Here is an 18,770-nt window from a genome sequence, read left to right as displayed (position 1 = left end):
GGCTCCTGCCTGCTCCCAGCCCTCAAGAGCACATGGAGGCCCAAGTCTATGACCCTGACGTGGGTGGCTGCAGCCGCGCCCAGGGTGGGCAAGGCTCCTGCCTGCTCCCAGCACACAGGAGCCCCGGGTATACTGCACCGACTTTGGCGGCTGCAGCTGTGCCTAGTTGGGCAGGGGCTTTCATGGAGGCCCTGGATAGAGCAGAGCGCAGGCCCTGGGTCTGGCTGTCGGGAGTGGCAGGCTCCGAGGTCACCCTAACGCCTGGCAGACCCCAGGGGACTGGCCCTGGGAGGCCAGGACAGAGCCTCCTCCCGAGGCCCAGGAACTCCAGCATGCCAACTGCAGATCATGGGACTTCTCAATTTTTAATGTACTATGAATTACATCCAGTGCTTTTAGGCATTATGTATATTTAAACGTTGTGGTTTTCATCTCTAGAAGTTTGATTTTTTAAAGTATCTTCCTCGTCTCTAAATTTTTGAACATATGGTAAACAGTAGAATTGTTTTAATGCCATAACTTGAATCATTCTAACATATGTGTCAGTTCTGAGTCAGGTTTGATTTATTGATTTTTCTCCTTACATCATATTTTCCTGCTTTTTTTGATGCTTAGTAAATTTTCATTGGAAAATTTTCTTTTACTGGGTATATTTGTAATCCTATAAATACCCTTGAGTTTATTCTGGAGTGCTACTAATTTACTTGGATACGGTTTGATACTTTAATCACTTGTTTTGAAGATTTGTCAGGTAAAACCAGAACAGTGTTTAGTTTAGAGCTAATTATTGAAATTCTTGAAGCAAGACACTTTTGATTGCTAAACTCAATGCCTCAGGAATTCTTAGGTTTTCATTCCGGCACATAAATAGCTTGAGAACCCACAAAATTCCCAGCCTTTGCATAAGCATTGGGCACTATTTACCTTAATCCATTAAGTAGTTCTTTCCTCATTCTTGGATAGCTTCCTCACACACATATGCAGATCAGCGCTCAGCTAAACTCAAGCAGGGCCCTCTCTCTGTGTATTAGTCCATTTTCATACTGCTATAAGGAAATACCCAGGACTGGGTAATTTGTGAAGAAAAGAGGTTTAATTGACTCACAGTTCCACATGGCTGGGGAGGCCTCAAGAAACTTACAATCATGGTGGAAGGTGAAGAGGAAGCACTGACCTTCTTCACATGGTGGCAGGGAGAGAAGTGCAAGCAGGGGAAATGCCAGAAGCTTGTAAAACCATCAGATCTCATGAAAACTCACTCACTGTCACGAGACCAGAATACGAGAAACCGCCCCCATGATCCAGTCACCTCCCTCCCTCAACATATGGGGATTACAATCGAGATGAGATTTGGATGGGGACACAGAGCCAAACCACATCATTCTGCAAGTCGTGAAAGATTTTTCTATGTTTAGCATTATCTTTTCTGACACTTTTTAAGACAAATTCTGCCTTAGTCTGGATGCTCAGTTCTGTCTCTTTTATTTATTTCTCAGTTTTTTTCAAAAGTTGTATTCCTTGATGTAAAGGTGAATGTCTAATTTTATTTCAGTGACTTATACATAGTTGCCATCAATAAATATTTACCAAATAAAGGAATAAACATTTTCATCATAAGATAAACCTCATCATAGCAACAGCTCATTTAAATGTTGCTGTTTATGTTGTTTTATAACATATACCAAATACATATTTTTAATAATTTACTAATATTTTTTAAATCGTGTTGTGTAGTTAATCCAAACCAACAATATATAACTGTGATGAGTCAGAAAATTTCTATTGTTTCTAAAAGTGTTGGGAATTATCCACTTCTCCTAGAACAAATATGATAGAAGACTTTGTTCTGATATAAATATTTTTACCTTATTGAATATGCTTTCCTACTGCTCCTATAGCACAGGGCCTATTTCTATTTAATGGCTTGCCAATTATTTGCATAATTGATGTAATATTTAGTAACTTTTAATATTTAATAACTTTACTAATGTTTTGGTAATGCTTTCAGGAATACTTAAAATATTTCCTTATTAAACTTGTTCAACATTGCCTTATTTTGATTTGCCTGCTTGATAGTACACTTACTATAATTTATTTAATGATATAGTTAAATATATAGCCTTCCAAAATCTCAGGCAGCATACATGCAGAAATGTTGTACCTTTATAAAGTCAAAAATTTAAAACTGTTTAAAGATAAAATTTTTCTCTGGCATATCTGTAATAATGAAAGTGAATCAAAATATATTTCTAGGGCTTGGGGGACCTATCTTGAGCAGCCACCCACATCAGCAAAACATTTCTCCAAGCACCCATATTTTTATTTAAAAATACATGCGATTTTCTCAACATAATATATCCATGTTTATTCCAATGCAACATAGTAGTTTCAATGTTCAATTATTTTGAGTTCTATTTATACTTCTAAGTTAAACAAACAAACCCAAGAATATGTTAACATTTTTATTAAATGACCACAAAAACCCCACAACATTCAACCTCTGAGAAATATACTGCTTTAATAAATAAATACAATAAGCATTTTTTCATAATACATATTAGGATGTATTTTATTTCATGCCAATAGCAGACTCCATGTATAAATGAGCCATGGGTTGGGAAAAATACTGTGATCAAAAAAATGCATAATGTCTAGGATCCTTTTCCAGATTATACTAGAATTAAGGAAATGGACTCACTTTCTCTTATATAGCCACGGGCCTTCAAAAGTGTTACCAAAAACCTTTTATCTGTGTTCCAGCTTCTCATCTGTCTCACCACCGGGAGCCACAGAAAGTTGACATGCTCACAGTACAGGAAATAGAGCTTTGCACTGTTCTTTTAATGATGTGGATTTTTTGGTGAACTCACTCTATTTTGTCTTGGTATCTTTGGCTCATAGGTTTGTGAGGCAGTTTATAGCAAAAGGCTATAAAAGTCTTTTTTTTTCTAAATAAAGATAATAGATCAACCAAAGTTTTGAATTCCACATGGTATTCTCAAACCCCCACAATGAAATAGGACTAACTTACCCAGTCAAGTGGTGAAGAAAGCTGCCTTGCCAAAACATGTAAATTCCCACTGAGTTTGTGTCCCTAAATTAGAATTTTTTCTATCTCAGGTTTTTCCCCTGGTGATCACTGTCCAAAGCATCTCACTGTTCATTCTTGCCCCCAGAGTAAGTTCTATTTGCATTGAACTAGGCCTCATTGTTGTGTACCACAAGAGCATAAGATTGACTAAGGCAAAACATCTATGGCAAAAAAATTTGTATTTAAAAGAATTCATGGCAAAATATTATATTTAAAATCATCACCTCTAAATTTGTTCATTAAGTTCTCTTTCCATAATTCCATCTTAATGTTTTTGAACTAATTGTCTCTTGATTTTACTTGCCTCTGAGACCTTACAAAAGCATTTGAGGGTGATACAATTGGACATCAAATGTTAGAAGATGGCTAAATGGTGGCAATACATGTTGATCAAAATTAACTCACGATAGTCTGGCATGTTTTTCTAAGAGTTGGGATCATTTCTAATTTAATTGAGATTCATTTATAAACAATTTATGCTAAATATATTTCCTAAAGTTTCTAAGTATCTTTTTCTCTAGATATTATACCATTTTCCCTTACTTTAACTAGATTAACTAGTCATTAGGAACAGGGAGAAAAAAGACTGACTTGATGGAATTCAATATTGTAAAGCAGATAGTCTCATAAGTGAAAAAATGCTATGCAGATTTTACCAAGAGTTAATTGTTTTTTTCTTAGTCTTGTTCCACTTGTAAACTTTGTGTCACTTGATACTGTTCCCTCATCAATTCCATGTCCAACATCTTTTTGAAAGTCAAACACATCTATCCTTAATTCTTAGGACTTCTTTTCAGAGATCATCTTGTCTTAATCCAAAACTCTTTAGTCAGTGACCTTCTCGGGGCAGCTTTCACATCCTTGTTTCTCGATGTGTAGATGAATGGGTTGAGGGTGGGTGTGACAATGCCATAAAAGAGAGCCATGATCTTCCCCTAGTCATAAGAATAGCTAGAGGGAGGCTGGACATACATACTGATGGCTGTGAAGTAGAAGAGGGAGACCACCAGCAAATGTGAGGCACAGGTATTGAAAGCCTTCCAACGACTTTCAGCAGCGCAGATTCTCATTACTGCCTGAGCAATGAACACATAAGTGCCCAGGATGATGGTGAGTGGCACCAGGAGAAGCAAAGTGCCTAGTACATTGAGCTCAGTTTCCTTCACACGAATATCAATATAGGCTAGTTTCAAAAGGGCTGGAACTTCACAGAAGAAATGGTCCAACACCATTTGTCCACATCTTGGGGCCACCACTGTGAGAGTGGACTGGACAAGGGAGTTAGCAAAGCCACTGATCCAAGTGCCAGCAGCCATGTGGATACAGCGTCTGTGGTTCATGATGACTGGGTAGTGAAGGGGCTTGCAAATGGCAGCATAACAGTCAAAGGCCATGATGGCTAGAAGAATGCATTTAGTAGAACCCAGGGCCACAAATATATAGAGTTGGGCAACACAACCCCCACAGCTAATGGTCTTTTCTGGTCCCCAGAGGTTGACCAGCATCTGTGGGACAGTGCTGGTGGTATAGCAGAGGTCCAGAAAAGACAGATTGGAGACAAAAAAGTACACGGGACTGTCAAGCTGGGGGTCCAGATGGGAAACTAGGATAATGGAGATATTTCCAAATAGGGAAAAGATGTAGGCCACCGGAAAGATTACAAAGAGGGGTGTCTCTAGCCAGGGACGGTCAGAAAATCCCAATAGGATAAAATCATCTAGCAAGCTTTGTTGATCCACATGTTAGCACTGGGAGGTGAAATTCCAGCTGAGACCTCTAAATATCCACAGTTAGGGATAGACATCAACAGTAGGAGGAAGCCACTAAGAATTAGAGATCAGAGATGCCAAGATGAAATTTTCATTTTTGCTCTAATCTGCATCTGTATCTTCATTACAGTAAAATGTCATTTGCATCTACATCCTGATTATGATAAAATGTGGAGACAACATCATCAATGTAATATTGAAAGATTACTGAGAAAAGAATAAATACCACACCAGCAACATAGTTGGGAATTTTGCTTACTTAATATATGTCTTCTCGTTAGCTATTCACTCCATTTGGGTTTTCACATCTTCTCTTCTAAAAAGTTTTAGTATACTACCATCAACTCTACATGTCATGGATATGTAATGGTGGCAACAGAGTGTAGATTAAAATAGAAGGAAAAGGCAGAACGTCCCAAAAACAGGTCAAACGAAGGCCAGCATGAAGACTACAGGAGGGTCAGCAGCCAGGGAGAACGAAGACATTTTGGCACGTTCATCCGCTTGGTACAGATCCTGGTCAGAAAACACCATAAGAACTGGAGCACTTTATAAAGTCTGCATGATAAAAGGATGGAGTGCCAGGACCCTTCCAAGCTTTAATGCTAGTCCTACTCAGAAAATTTAAAAACAGGGAGAAAAAAGCCAAAAAACCAAACAAAATTACACACACAAAAAAACAATCAGTCCTTAGAAATTTGTTTGCTGTAAAAATGCAACTTTAAAAATATCTGGATACATTTGATGAACTTTTGATCTCTGGAAGAAATCACCAGAAAGAGTTTTAAATATTTGAATCCTTGAAATTTGGGGAGGTATATGAATTTCTAATCCCTCAGGATCATTCTCAGCACATATAAACTTAATCATTTTCCCTCTCTCCCTTCTTTATTCTCATATTTTCTTATTACTGATACTATTTTTTCCACCAAAATTGCCTCTATCCTGCTCTTTGCCCATCCAAATTACACAATTCCTTTATCATATAATTTATAAAGAATAACTCCAATTGTAAATTTTTCCATTTCCTGCAATCCCAAATTTCTTTTTTTGTTTGACTCTTATCTTTTAGTAAATTTGTCTTGTGTTTTTCTCTAGTTGTTTTATAAAAGACATTTATAAAAGACTGGGATTTCCTCCAAATCCCAGTCATTCCATTCATTAGCTGTGTGACTTTGGAGATGTCATTTAATCTTTGTGTGCTTCAATTTTCTCATCTTTCAAATGAGCATAATTATACCCATCTCATAGAACTAGTGTACAAATGAAGGAATAGAGTGTACATTGCAAACATAGCTCAGTTCTTGTCATATACTAATAATTCAATGACTATTAACAATTATTGTATACTTACCTAATTATGAATCCCCAGATATATTAGTTGTTTTATTTTTATGCATTTTTACACAGTTTATAATGATATTTGTAACAATAAACAAATATTTATTAGAAGATAGTAAACAAAATGTGACTGCTCTGAAATCAGCTCAGGATCCTCTATTTACTTTTCTGATCCTCTCAGTTGCCTTATGTCATATTCTTCTTGTGATCCTGACTTAGTAGGGTTCATGTACTTAGTTGGCCAGCTCTGTTTTTCAAATCGTGTCATCTGAGTTATGGACTTAGACTGTGTGAATGAAATGAGTGACAGTGAGAAATGATAGGGATAAAAACTTGCTTCACAGCTAAACATAAGAATCACTAAATTCAAAAGTGATTTTAGTATCCATCCATTAACACTTCTAATTTCTTCATTTGCTTATAGAATAACAGTTCTTTTGGTATGCAGAGGTCATCATTCTCTTTGAATTATAATTGCATACATGTCACATAAGACGTCAGCTGGACTAATTTCTTCTTTACCATTGTCTCTGAAATCCATCTATTAAATCTGTATCTATCTAAAAACATTAAGGCAGATGTACAGAAAATAGTTCAGTGTCCCATGATCTCTAGCTTTCAAACTGGTATTCTTACTTACAATTGTTCTCTCATCTTCAAAACAACCTAGCTGGTTTGGAGAATAGCCTTTCCATCGTTAAAACGTGGCCATGTACATTTCAGTTCAAAATTATTCGGTGGCTCTCCAAATTCTGACACCTTATATTAAAATGCAACCTTGGACTCAGGCCTCATATAACAATCGCTTGAACCAATGCAGACATATTCACTGATCCAATCAAACTTGTGACCTTCCTCCTTGACCCCTTGTATTTATGTTGATGTGAAATGCCATTGTCGTTATGTATCCTGTAAGGATCATCTCAAATACAAAAATGTCCTTAAGTATTTCCTGCTCTCCTTTCTTACTGGTCGTCCAGAGCATTTTATTTGTAATTCTTGATTATATACTCATTTATATATATGACATATATATGATATATCACATGTATCATGTATATATGATTTGATAATTTTTTCATGATATACTCATATATATATACTCATGTATAGATATATATCTATATATGGGAGAGATAGAGATTTTTCTGTCTTTTTTGTACTTGATATGTTTTCCTGACTGTATCGATTACATACTCTTTGAAAAGAGTCAGCATGTGACTTTTAGAAGTAAGAGTATATGTTAAATATAATAGATATTTACTACGTGTTAATCAATTTGAATTTAGTCAAAACCAGCAATCATGAAGCTTTTTCCTTTGGTACTCTGATACGTTATTCCTAGATTACATTAGCATTTTGATACCATTATTTTTCACCTATGACCTCAATCAGTTTCACTGATATTTCATCACAACCAAACCCATATACATCATTTACTAATTCAGAGCCCAAGAGGTCAAAGCAGAGTTAAAATATGCCCTATTGGCAGTTTTAGGGTTTTATTGCTAATTCTCAAATTGATGTAACTAATTAACCAATAAATACATTTATTTTACTTACTAAAAATGAATGGACTTTAAATATGTCACTTCATATCCTTGTGATCTGGTTTGTTCAACCAGATCAAGAGAATTAAAATACTTGCATATAAACTCCATAGTACTTTAATGACAATTAGATGTATATTTCCTTTGTAAATTTTAAAAAAACAACTATAAAAGACCACATATAATATAAAAGCAGTAGCTGCAATATTAGTAGGACTACTCACATGGTAAAATTACATAGAAGTGATTCTAGAAACTTCTGGGACTTCTCCTTTTTTAAATAATGTCACTCTTCATTGAAACTGGTGCTATCGAATTCCTTTCTTCTCCCATTTCTCACCTGGGACAGTGAGTCTTTAGGAACAGAGCCTTAAAAATATGATTACGGCCGGGCGCAGTGGCTCATGCCTGTAATCCCAGCACTTTGGGAGGCTGAGGCGGGCAGATCACGAGGTCAGATCGAGACCATCCTGGCGAACAAGGTGAAACCCCGTCTCTACTCAAAATACAAAAAAAAAATTAGCCGGGTGTGGTGGCGGGCGCCTGTAGTCCCAGCTACTCGGGAGGCTGAGGCAGGAGAATGGCGTGAACCCGGGGGGGTAGGGGGGCGGAGCTTGCAGTGAGCCGAGATCACGCCACTGCACTCCAGTCTGGGAGACAGCGAGACTCCGTCTCAAAAAAAAAAAAAAAAAAAAAAAAAAAAAAAATATATATATATATATATATATATATATATGATTACATTTTGTATTGTATCCCCAAAGAAATGGAACACATATCTCTGCCAGTTGATTAGAAGATTATTATATGAATATATTTTGATTCAATACTGAGAAACAATTTTATCTTTACATACATATTTCTGAATCAAATTTTGCCTTATCCATTACGGTCAAAGGAAGACTTCTTCTGTGTTGTAGGATTTCTTATAGAAGAATACTTCTTAATCAGTATTCAAGTAATTCTTTGTCCAATTAAAATCCTAAAAAGACAGTTTTGGAATGCTACCTTCATTCTGTCTGGATTGTTTTCTTGCTAGAGTCTCTTTCAGAATCTCATTTAGTTAGAACTCAGATAATGTTCTAAATCTGAAGAAAGCTGTGTTTCTTTTCCTACATTTCAAAATTAGTAATAACATTTTCACAGTCTTTATATTTTTCTACTGCTTCTCTTCCAGTAGGCACAGCTATTTGTTTCTATTAAGTTCTATTAAGTACTATTAAGTTTCTGGGATAAGCTTGGAAAGTTATGAATAAAATTAATTATATACTTTACCCAAGGAAAGCAGTAAAGTTATTAAAGTATATGTAGCCTGTTCCCCTGGTTTTCCATATACTTCATTTGTGCCTAAATATTGAATATTTATAGGAAATAGAGGTAAAATGAGTAATAAGGAAATAATAGCAGTAGATAAACTCAGAAAGTAGAGTTAAGAGAGAAGAAAAATGGAAAGGAAAGAAAAAAATAAGACAGAAAAAAGAAGTACATAAAGATAGTAAATTTTTGTCTGATACATAGTAATAGTCACATAAGTAGCTGTCAAATATATGAATATAAAAAGAAATAGAAGAAAAATAGAAAATAAAAATGAAAGATCTAAGACTAAATTCAGTAATTCAGTTTAAATGTCTAGAAACGATGCAGGGAGTTCTTACCTTTCTGACTGTATAAGAATAATACGGAATTTGCCCAAATCAAAAGTTAAAAACATGCTGATGATCCCCTTGAGGGTGAAAAACTGGAGCTGGGAGACACAAGAATCTATAGATCTCTGGCAAATGGGGTGCACAAAAAAACGAAGGGTGAGCAGAGTAGAAGTATCTGACCACATGGTTTAAGAACACATGAAGCCCATTATTTTAAATGTTTACATCCTAATACACTCTTCATTAACTTTCTAAGCATGGCTCTAATATAATATGTTAATAAACAAAACTGAAACAATATTTAGATTTTCATTCTACCTGACTTATTTTATATACTTCCTCTTAATGTTACTTTGTAAGAACTTTTGCTATAGTTTTAATTCCATGCTATCAGATTCCCTTGTTCTAAATTGTCATCGATTTAAACAACCTTTTGTTGTTGTTGTTTGTTTTTGTTTTTTGAGACAGAGTCTTGTTCTGTCACCCAGGCTGGAGTGCAGTGATGTGATCTCAGCTCACTGCAACCTCCACCTCCCAGGTTCAAGCGATTCTCCTGTCTCAGCCTCCAGAGCAGCTAGAATTACAGGTGTGCACCACCACACCCAGCTAATGGATTTAAACAACCTTTGATTTATCTGAGTGGTAGGCCTTTCAGAGCTAAATTTTCTCAAAAATCAATATCTTACTATCTAGAATCTCTGTAATGGAAATAGCAGTTTCAATCTAGAAAAGTGGTTAAAAAAAGGTACACCTAAAAATATTTAAATGAAAATATAAAGTTTCAAAGGTAAATAACATGATTGGTAACACATATTTTTCCATTAATAATAGAATAGTGTTTAACAAAGATTGGCAAACACCAGATAGTTCATATCAAATTTTCTATCCATAAACTTAAATTTTAAGTATATAATTGCTTTCATACAAGTATGTTTTCTTCTTATAATATGCCTCTAAAGTAAGAATGATTTTTTTATATAATAGAAGAGAGGAAACTCAGGCACCAAGAGGTTGTAGGACTTGCTCAAGTTTATAGATCTAGTAAATTCAGAAGAAAAGATTTGACTAATACAATATTTTGAATCCTATATCAGTATACTTTTCATAAGCTTATTGTTCTCTCAAACAAAAATGTACGTGGCTTATAGAATAAACCTTTGTATATTTTTTAAAATTTTTATTTTATAGTTCTACTCCTGAGTGCTCCCTTTAGCCTACTCCATGAAGTGATGATAACTTTGATTAATGTTCCCTCTCCAAATCCCTTCAACATTTACCTGATGCTGGGTTGTAATCCATCAGTTTGTCTGGAATGCGACATGGAGATGGGGAGTCCTGGAAGACTGACCTGGGGCCCAAACATGATCCTCAGACCAGTTTGTTGTTTGAATTTCTTCTCAGCCCTCTTTAACATCAACCCAGCTCTCTCTGACCTACTGAAGGGTCAACCTCAAGAAACCAACTCCAACTGACGGCCATCCATAGAATACATAGCTCTTCAGGGAGCTTTCATGCCATTACTGCCTCACTCTCATACTTCCATTTAAACCTCTGAGATTCAAAATAATTAGCTTCTACTGCTGCCAACATGTCCAGGGGAAAATAACTAGAGGGACTAGAAAATGAGGATGCCACAGAAGAAATCAAGGAAATGTTTCTAACAAAATACAAACTTTGGGCATGTAAGTTTGGAGAGTCATCTAAGAAGAAAGAAAATTAATTGAAGCAAGACTAAATCTCATGGTTGCCAAGATGATTTTTTTCATTATACTTTAAGTTCTGGGATACATATGCAGAACGTGCAGGTTTGTTACATAGGTACACACATACCATGGTGGTTTGCTGCACCCATCAACCCGTCATCTACATTAGGTGTTTCTCCTAATGCACCCCACCCCCCAACAGGCCCCAATGTATGATGTTCCCCTCACTGTGTCCATGTGTTCTCATTGTTCAACTCCCACTTATGAGTGAGAACAAGGAGTGTTTGGTTTGCTGTTCCTGTGTTAGTTAATGAGAATCATGGCTTCCAGTGTCATCCATGTCCCTGCAAAGGACATAAACTCATTCTTTTTATGGCAGCATAGTATCCCATGGTGTATATGTGCCACATTTTCTTTATCCAGTCTATCACTGATGGGCATTTGGGTTCCAAGTCTTTGCTATTGTAAATAGTGCTGCAATAAACATATGTGTGCATGTGTCTTTATAGTAGAATGTTTTATAATCCTTTGGGTATATATCCAGTAATGGGATTTCTAGGTCAAATGGTATTTCTGGTTCTAGATCCTTCAGAAATCACCACACTGTCTTCCACAATGGTTGAACTAATTTACATACCCACCAACAGTGTAAAAGCATTCCTATTTCTCCACATCCTCTCCAGCCTCTCGTTTCCTGACTTTTTAATGATCACCATTCTAACTGGCATGAGATGGTATCTCATTGTGGTTTTGATTTGCATTTCTCTAATGACCAATGATGATGAGCTTCATTTCATATGTTTGCTGACCACATAAATGCCTTCTTTTGAGAAGTGTCTGTTCATATTCTTCACCCACTTTTTGATGCGGTTGTTTTTTTTCTTGTAAATTTGTTTAAGTTATTTGTAGATTCTGGATATTAGCCCTTTGTCAGATGGATAGATTGCAAAAATTTTCTTCCATTCTGTAGGTTAACTGTTCACTCTGATGATAGTTGCTTTTATTGTGCAGAAGCTCTTTAGTTTAATTAGATCCCATTTGTCTATTTTGGCTTTTGTTGCCATTGCTTTTGGTGTTTTAGTCATGACGTCTTTGTCCATGCCTATGTCATGAATGGTATTGTCTATGTTATCTTCTAGAGTTTTTATGATATTGGGTCTCATGTTTAAGTCTTTAATCCATCTTGAGTTAATTTTTTATAAGATGTAAGGAAGGGGTCCAGTTTCCGTTTTCTACATATGGCTAGCTAGTTTTCCCAACACCATTTATTAAATAGGAAATCCTTTCCCCATTGCTTGTTTTTGTCAGGTTTGTCAAAGATCTGACGGTTGTAGATGTGTGGCATTATTTCTGAGGCCTCTGTTCTGTTCTATTGGTCTATATATCTGTTTTGGTATCAGTACCGTACTGTTTTGGTTACTGTATCCTTGTAGTATAGTTTGAAGTCAGGTAGCATGATGCCTCCAGCTTTGTTATTTTTGCTTATGATCGTTTTGGCTATATGGGCTCTTTTTTGGTTTCATATGAAATTTAAAGTAGTTTTTTTCTAATTCTGTGAAGAAAGTCAATAGTAACTTGATGGGGATAGCAGTGAATCTCTAAATTACTTTGGGCAGTATGTCCATTTTCACAATATTGATTCTTCCTATCCATGAACATGGAATGTTTTTTCATTTGTTTGTATCCTCTCTTATTTCCTTGAGCCGTGGTTTGGAGTTCTCCTTGAAGAGGTCCTTCACATTACTTGTAAGTTATATTCCTAGGTATTTTATTCTCTTTGTAGCAATTGTGAATGGGAGTTTACTCATGATTTGGCTCTGTTTGTCTATTATAGGAATGCTTGTGATTTTTGCAAATTGTCTTGTGTAGGAATGCTTGTGATTTTTGCAAATTGATTTTGTATCCTAAGACTTTGCTGAAGTTGCTTTTCAGCTTAAGGAGATTTGGGTCTAAGATGATGGGGTTTTCTAAATATACAATCATGTCATCTGCAAACAGAGACAATTTGACTTCCTGCCTTCCTATTTGAATACACTTTATTTCTTTCTCTTGCCTGATTGCCCTGACCAGAACTTCCAATACTACGTTGAATAGGAGTGTTGAAAGAGGGCATTCTTGTCTTGTGCTGGTTTTCAAAGGGAATGCTTCCAGCTTTTGCCCATTCAGTATGATATTAGCTGTGGGTTTGTCATAAATAGCTCTTATTATTTTGAGATGCGTTCCATCAATACCTAGTTTATTGAGTTTTTAGCATGAAGTGGTGTTGAATTTTATTGAAGGCCTTTAAAATAAACAACCTGACATCACAATTAAAAGAACTAGAGAAGAAAGATCAAACAAATTCAAAAGCTAGCAGAAGAAAAGAAATAACTGAGATCAGAGCAGAGATAAAGGAGATAGAGACACAAGAAACCCTCCAAAAAATCGATGAATCCAGGAGCTGGTTTTTTGAAAAGGTTAACAAAATAGACCACTAACCGGATTAATAAAGAAGAAAAGAGAGAAGAATCAAATAGACACGACAAAAAATGATAAGGGGGATATCACCACTGATCTCACAGAAATACAAACTACCATCAGAGGATACTATAAACAACTCTACACAAATAAACTAGAAAATCTGGAAGAAATGGATAAATTCCTGGACACATACACCTTCCCAAGACTAAACCAGGAAGAAATCTAATCCGTGAATAGACCAATAACAAGTTCTGAATTTCAGGCAGTAATTAATAGCCTACCAACCAAAAAAGAAGCCCAGGATCAGACGGATTCACAGCCGAATTCTACCAGAGGTACAAAGAGGAGCTGGTACTATTCCTTCTGAAACTATTCCAAACAATAGAAAAAGATGGAATCTTCCCTAACTCATTTTGTGAGGCCAGCATCATCCTGATACCAAAACCTGGCAGAGACATAACAAAAAAAGAAAATTTCAGGCCAATATCCCTGATGAATATCGATGTGAAAATCCTCAATAAAATACTGGCAAACCGAATCCAGCAGCACATCAAAAAGCTTACCCACCATAATCAAATCAGCTTCATCCCTGGGATGCAAGGCTGGTTCAACATACACAAATCAATAAATGTAATCCATGACTTAAACAGAGCCCAATGTCAAGGTGATTTTTTAAATATGGATTATGAAATTGGAAATTTTTCCTTCACATATACTTATTATTCTGATAAAGATATGACAACTTCATGCACTCGTGAAAATAATGTAAGTTTAAAATATGATTTTTTTTCCTATTTCTTCCTGTAGTGTTTCCTCATTCTCACTTAATGTATTGTATAAGATACTTTACAAACATAAGACATATTGATTCATTGGATAACATTGTCACTATATAAATTAGGAAAACACATTTTCATTATTCATATTTAGCTGATGACAATTCCAAAACTCAGAAAATCAAAGTTTCTCAAGATTACAGACAGGTAGACTAGGAACACAAACTAATGCTTCCAAATTTGATCTAGTTTTTCCTCCTTCAAGTTACTGAGCATAACTAATCCAGGCCCCTCAGAGTGAAGGTTGAAATTGTAATTCAACATATATTCTGGCCCACTATCTCCATTATATTAGCCTTTTTTTTCTGTTACAATCTTTCTGGAATAGTAGGAAAAATAATAGACATGAAAATGCTAAGACTGTGTATAAATACTTAATCAGTCTTCTTGGACAGATAAGTTTAAATACCAGACTTTGTATTTCTTTACTTTAAAAAGTATACTTATCAAAACCACTAAATGAACATGGTCTCAAATAAATAATACGAAGCAAGGTTTTTGAAAGCATTTCATATCAGGCTTCAGAAATGAACCCAAATGTGTATGGAGATTTACTTTATCATGGAGTAATTTCATATCATTAGGTAAAGGCAGAACGTTTCAATGGAGTGTGTGTGTGCTAACTGATTTAAAATCAGGAAAAAAATAAATTCCTATCTTTAATTTCAAAACAATAAAAATTTAAATGTAGAAATATTAGGCAAAAGACCTAAGATCACTAAAAGGCCTTAAATTACTGATGTATTTGATACATAAAAGTATTCACTTGACACAAATTTGCACATATTCATTCAGAGTGGGTGTACAAAGACCTTTGTTGCAGTATTGTTTGCATTAGCAAAGAGCTACACATCTCATAAATGACTACCAGTCCTGAAGTTGTTAAACACATCTTCATAATGTAATATTTTGCATTTATTAAAAACAGCGAGGCAAGTCTGTAGTTAGAGAATTGATATATTTAAGGAGAAAAAAGTTACAGGATGGTATTTATAAGATGACCCAGGATGTTATCTATCTACTAACCTATCAATATGCATATATAAATAAATGTATCTATTAAAACACATGCACACATACACAACTACCCCACATATGCTAATATGTGTACAGAATATCTTCAGAAAAGTGAAAAATGGCAAATGGTGAGATGGAGTAAGGAGTGAAAGAGGGATTTGTTTGCCCCATTAATATCTTTATTGGGTATATTTCTTGTCATATTTTTTACATTTTTTGAATTTGTAACAATAATGAGCACAAAACAACAGCATTATGATGACTTGCCTGGGAAGTTTCCTGAGGAGTGCGTGTAGAGTATAATTCCATTATGAAAACAATGTGCTTAGAATCTGAAATGAAATAAACCAACATTTTACCTAATTAGATTATCTTCATTACTCCTCTCTTTATTTTTAAAACTTTATGGTTCTATTTATTTTTTTATTGATATAAATGGTTTCTTTATTTGCAGAATTACAGTTAAAATTATTTTGAAGTAGCATGAACTCTCTCAGGATGGTATTAGAATGTCATACCCAAATCAACTTGAACATTACTTTTCTTATTTTTAATTTTATGATTATTATACTTTAAGTTTTAGGGTACATGTGCACAATGTGCAAGTTTGTTAAATATGTATACATGTGCCATGTTGGTGTGCTGCACCCATTAACTTATCATTTAGCATTAGGTATATCTCCTAATGCTATCCCTCCCCTCTCCCTCCACCACACAACAGGCCCTGGTGTGTGATGTTCCCCTTCCTGTGGCCATGTGTTCTCATTGTTCAATTCCCACCTATGAGTGAGAACATGCGGTGTTTGGTTTTTTGTCCTTGCGATAGTTTGCTGAGAATGAATGTTTCCAGCTTCATCCATGTCCCTACAAAGGACATGAACTCATCATTTTTTATGACTGCATAGTATTCCATGGTGTATATGTGCCACATTTTCTTAATGCAGTCTATCATTGTTGGACATTTGGGTTGGATCCAAGTCTTTGCGAATGTGAATAGTGCCGTAATAAACATACATGTGGATGTGTCTTTCTAGCAGCATGATTTATAATCCTTTGGGTATATACACAGTAATGGGATGGCTGGGTCAAATGGTATTTCTAGTTCTAGATCCCCGAGGAATCGCCACACTGACTTGCACAATGGTTGACCTAGTTTAGAGTCCCACCAATAGTGTAAAAGTGTTCCTATTTCTCCACATCCTCTCCAGCACCTGTTGTTTCCTGACTTTTTAATCATCGCCATTCTCACTGGTGTGAGATGGTATCTCATTGTGGTTTTGATTTGCATTTCTCTGATGGCCAGTGATGATGAGCACTTTTTCATGTGTTTTTTGGCTGCATAAATGTCTTCTTTTGAGAAGTGTCTGTTCATATCCTTCACGCACCTTTTGATGGGGTTGTTTTTTTCTTGTAAATTTGTTTGAGTTCATTGTAGATTCTGGATATTAGCCCTCTGTCAGATGAGTAGGTTGCAAAAATTCTCTCCCATTCTGTAGGTTGCCTGTTCACTCTGATGGTAGTTTCTTTTGCTGCGCAGAAGCTCTTTAGTTTAATTAGATCCCATTTGTCAATTTTGGCTTTTGTTGCCATTGCTTTTGGTGTTTTAGACATGAAGTCCTTGCCCACGCCTATGTCCTGAATGGTACTGCCTAGGTTTTCTTCTAGGGTTTTTATGGTTTTAGGTCTAACATGTAAGTCTTTAATCCATCTTGAATTAGTTTTTGTATAAGGTGTAAGGAAGGGATCCAGTTTCAGCTTTCTACATATGGCTAGCCAGTTTTCCCAGCACCATTTATTAAATAGGGAATCCTTTCCCCATTGCTTGTTTTTGTCAGGTTTGTCAAAGATCAGATAGTTGTAGATATGTGGCATTATTTCTGAGGGCTCTGTTCTGTTCCATTGTTCTATATCTCTGTTTTGGTACCACTACCATGCTGTTTTGGTTACTGTAGCCTTGTAGTATAGTTTGAAGTCAGGTAGCGTGATGCCTCCAGCTTTGTTCTTTTGGCTTAGGATTGACTTGGCGATGTGGGCTCTTTTTTGGTTCCATATGAACTTTAAAGTAGTTTTTTCCAATTCTGTGAAGAAAGTCATTGGTACCTTGATGGGGATGACACTGAATCTATAAATTACCTTGGGCAGTATGGCCATTTTCATGATATTGATTTTTCCTACCCATGAGCAAGGAATGTTCTTCCATTTGATTGCATCCTCTTTTATTTCATTGAGCAGTGGTTTGTAGTTCTCCTTGAAGAGGTCCTTCACATCCCTTGTAAGTTGGATTCCTAGGTATTTTATTCTCTTTGAAGCAATTGTGAATGGGAGTTCACTCATAATTTGGCTCTCTGTTTGTCTGTTATTGGTGTATAAGAATGCTTGTGATTTTTGCACATTGATTTTGTATCCTGAGACTTTGCTGAAGTTGCTTATTAGAGTAAGGAGATTTTGGGCTGACACGATGGGGTTTTCTAGATATACAATCATGTCATCTGCAAACAGGAACAATTTTACTTCCTCTTTTCCTAATTGAATGCCCTTTATTTCCTTCTCCTGCCTGATTGCCTTGGCCAGAACTTCCAACACTGTGTTGAATAGGAGTGGTGAGAGACGGCATCCCTGTCTTGTGCCAGTTTTCAAAGGGAATGCTTCCAGTTTTGTCCATTCAGTATGATATTGGCTGTGGGTTTGTCATAGATAGCTCTTATTATTTTGAGATACGTCCCATCAATACCTAATTTATTGAGAGTTTTTAGCATGAAGGGTTGTTGAATTTTGTCAAAGGCCTTTTCTGCATCTATTGAGATAATCATGTGGTTTTTGTCTTTGGTTCTGTTTATATGCTGGATTACATTTATTGATTTGAGTATGTTGAACCAGCCTTGCATCCCAGGGATGAAGCCCACTTGATCATGGTGGGTAAGCTTTTTGATGTGCTGCTGGATTCGGTTTGCCAGTATTTTATTGAGGATTTTTGCATCAATGTTCATCAAGGATATTGGTCTAAAATTCTCTTTTTTGTTGTGTCTCTGCCAGGCTTTGGTATCAGGATGATGCTGGCCTCATAAAATGAGTTAGGGAGGATTCCTTCTTTTTCTATTGATTGGAATAGTTTCAGAAGGAATGGTACCAGCTCCTCGTTGTACCTCTGGTAGAATTCGGCTGTGAATCCATCTGGTCCTCGACTTTTTTTGGTTGGTAAGCTATTGATTATTGCCACAATTTCAGGGCCTGTTATTGGTCTATTCAGAGATTCAACTTCTTCCTGGTTTAGTCTTGGGAGGGTGTATGTGTCCAGGAATATATCCATTTCTTCCAGATTTTCCAGTTTATTTGCATAGAGGTGTTTGTAGTATTCTC

At 35.9% G+C, this 18,770-nt stretch overlaps 1 protein-coding gene across 1 annotated transcript; it reads right to left on the bottom strand.

Annotated features, from left to right (window-relative positions):
- Positions 1 to 3,891: 3,891 nt before the first annotated feature.
- On the bottom strand, positions 3,892 to 4,833 carry LOC105739179 (olfactory receptor 2B6-like; the record flags this gene model as incomplete). The annotated part of the gene is given in 1 exon segment (XM_012504068.2): positions 3,892 to 4,833. A coding segment is annotated over 1 exon segment (942 nt), but the record flags the coding sequence as incomplete, so codon positions are not given.
- Between the last annotated feature and the right edge of the window lie 13,937 nt (positions 4,834 to 18,770).

This window comes from Nomascus leucogenys, chromosome 22a (assembly GCF_006542625.1).
Source record: "Nomascus leucogenys isolate Asia chromosome 22a, Asia_NLE_v1, whole genome shotgun sequence".
In the NCBI taxonomy this organism is placed as follows: Eukaryota; Metazoa; Chordata; class Mammalia; order Primates; family Hylobatidae; genus Nomascus; species Nomascus leucogenys.
This window is presented reverse-complemented; position numbering and strand designations above follow the sequence as displayed.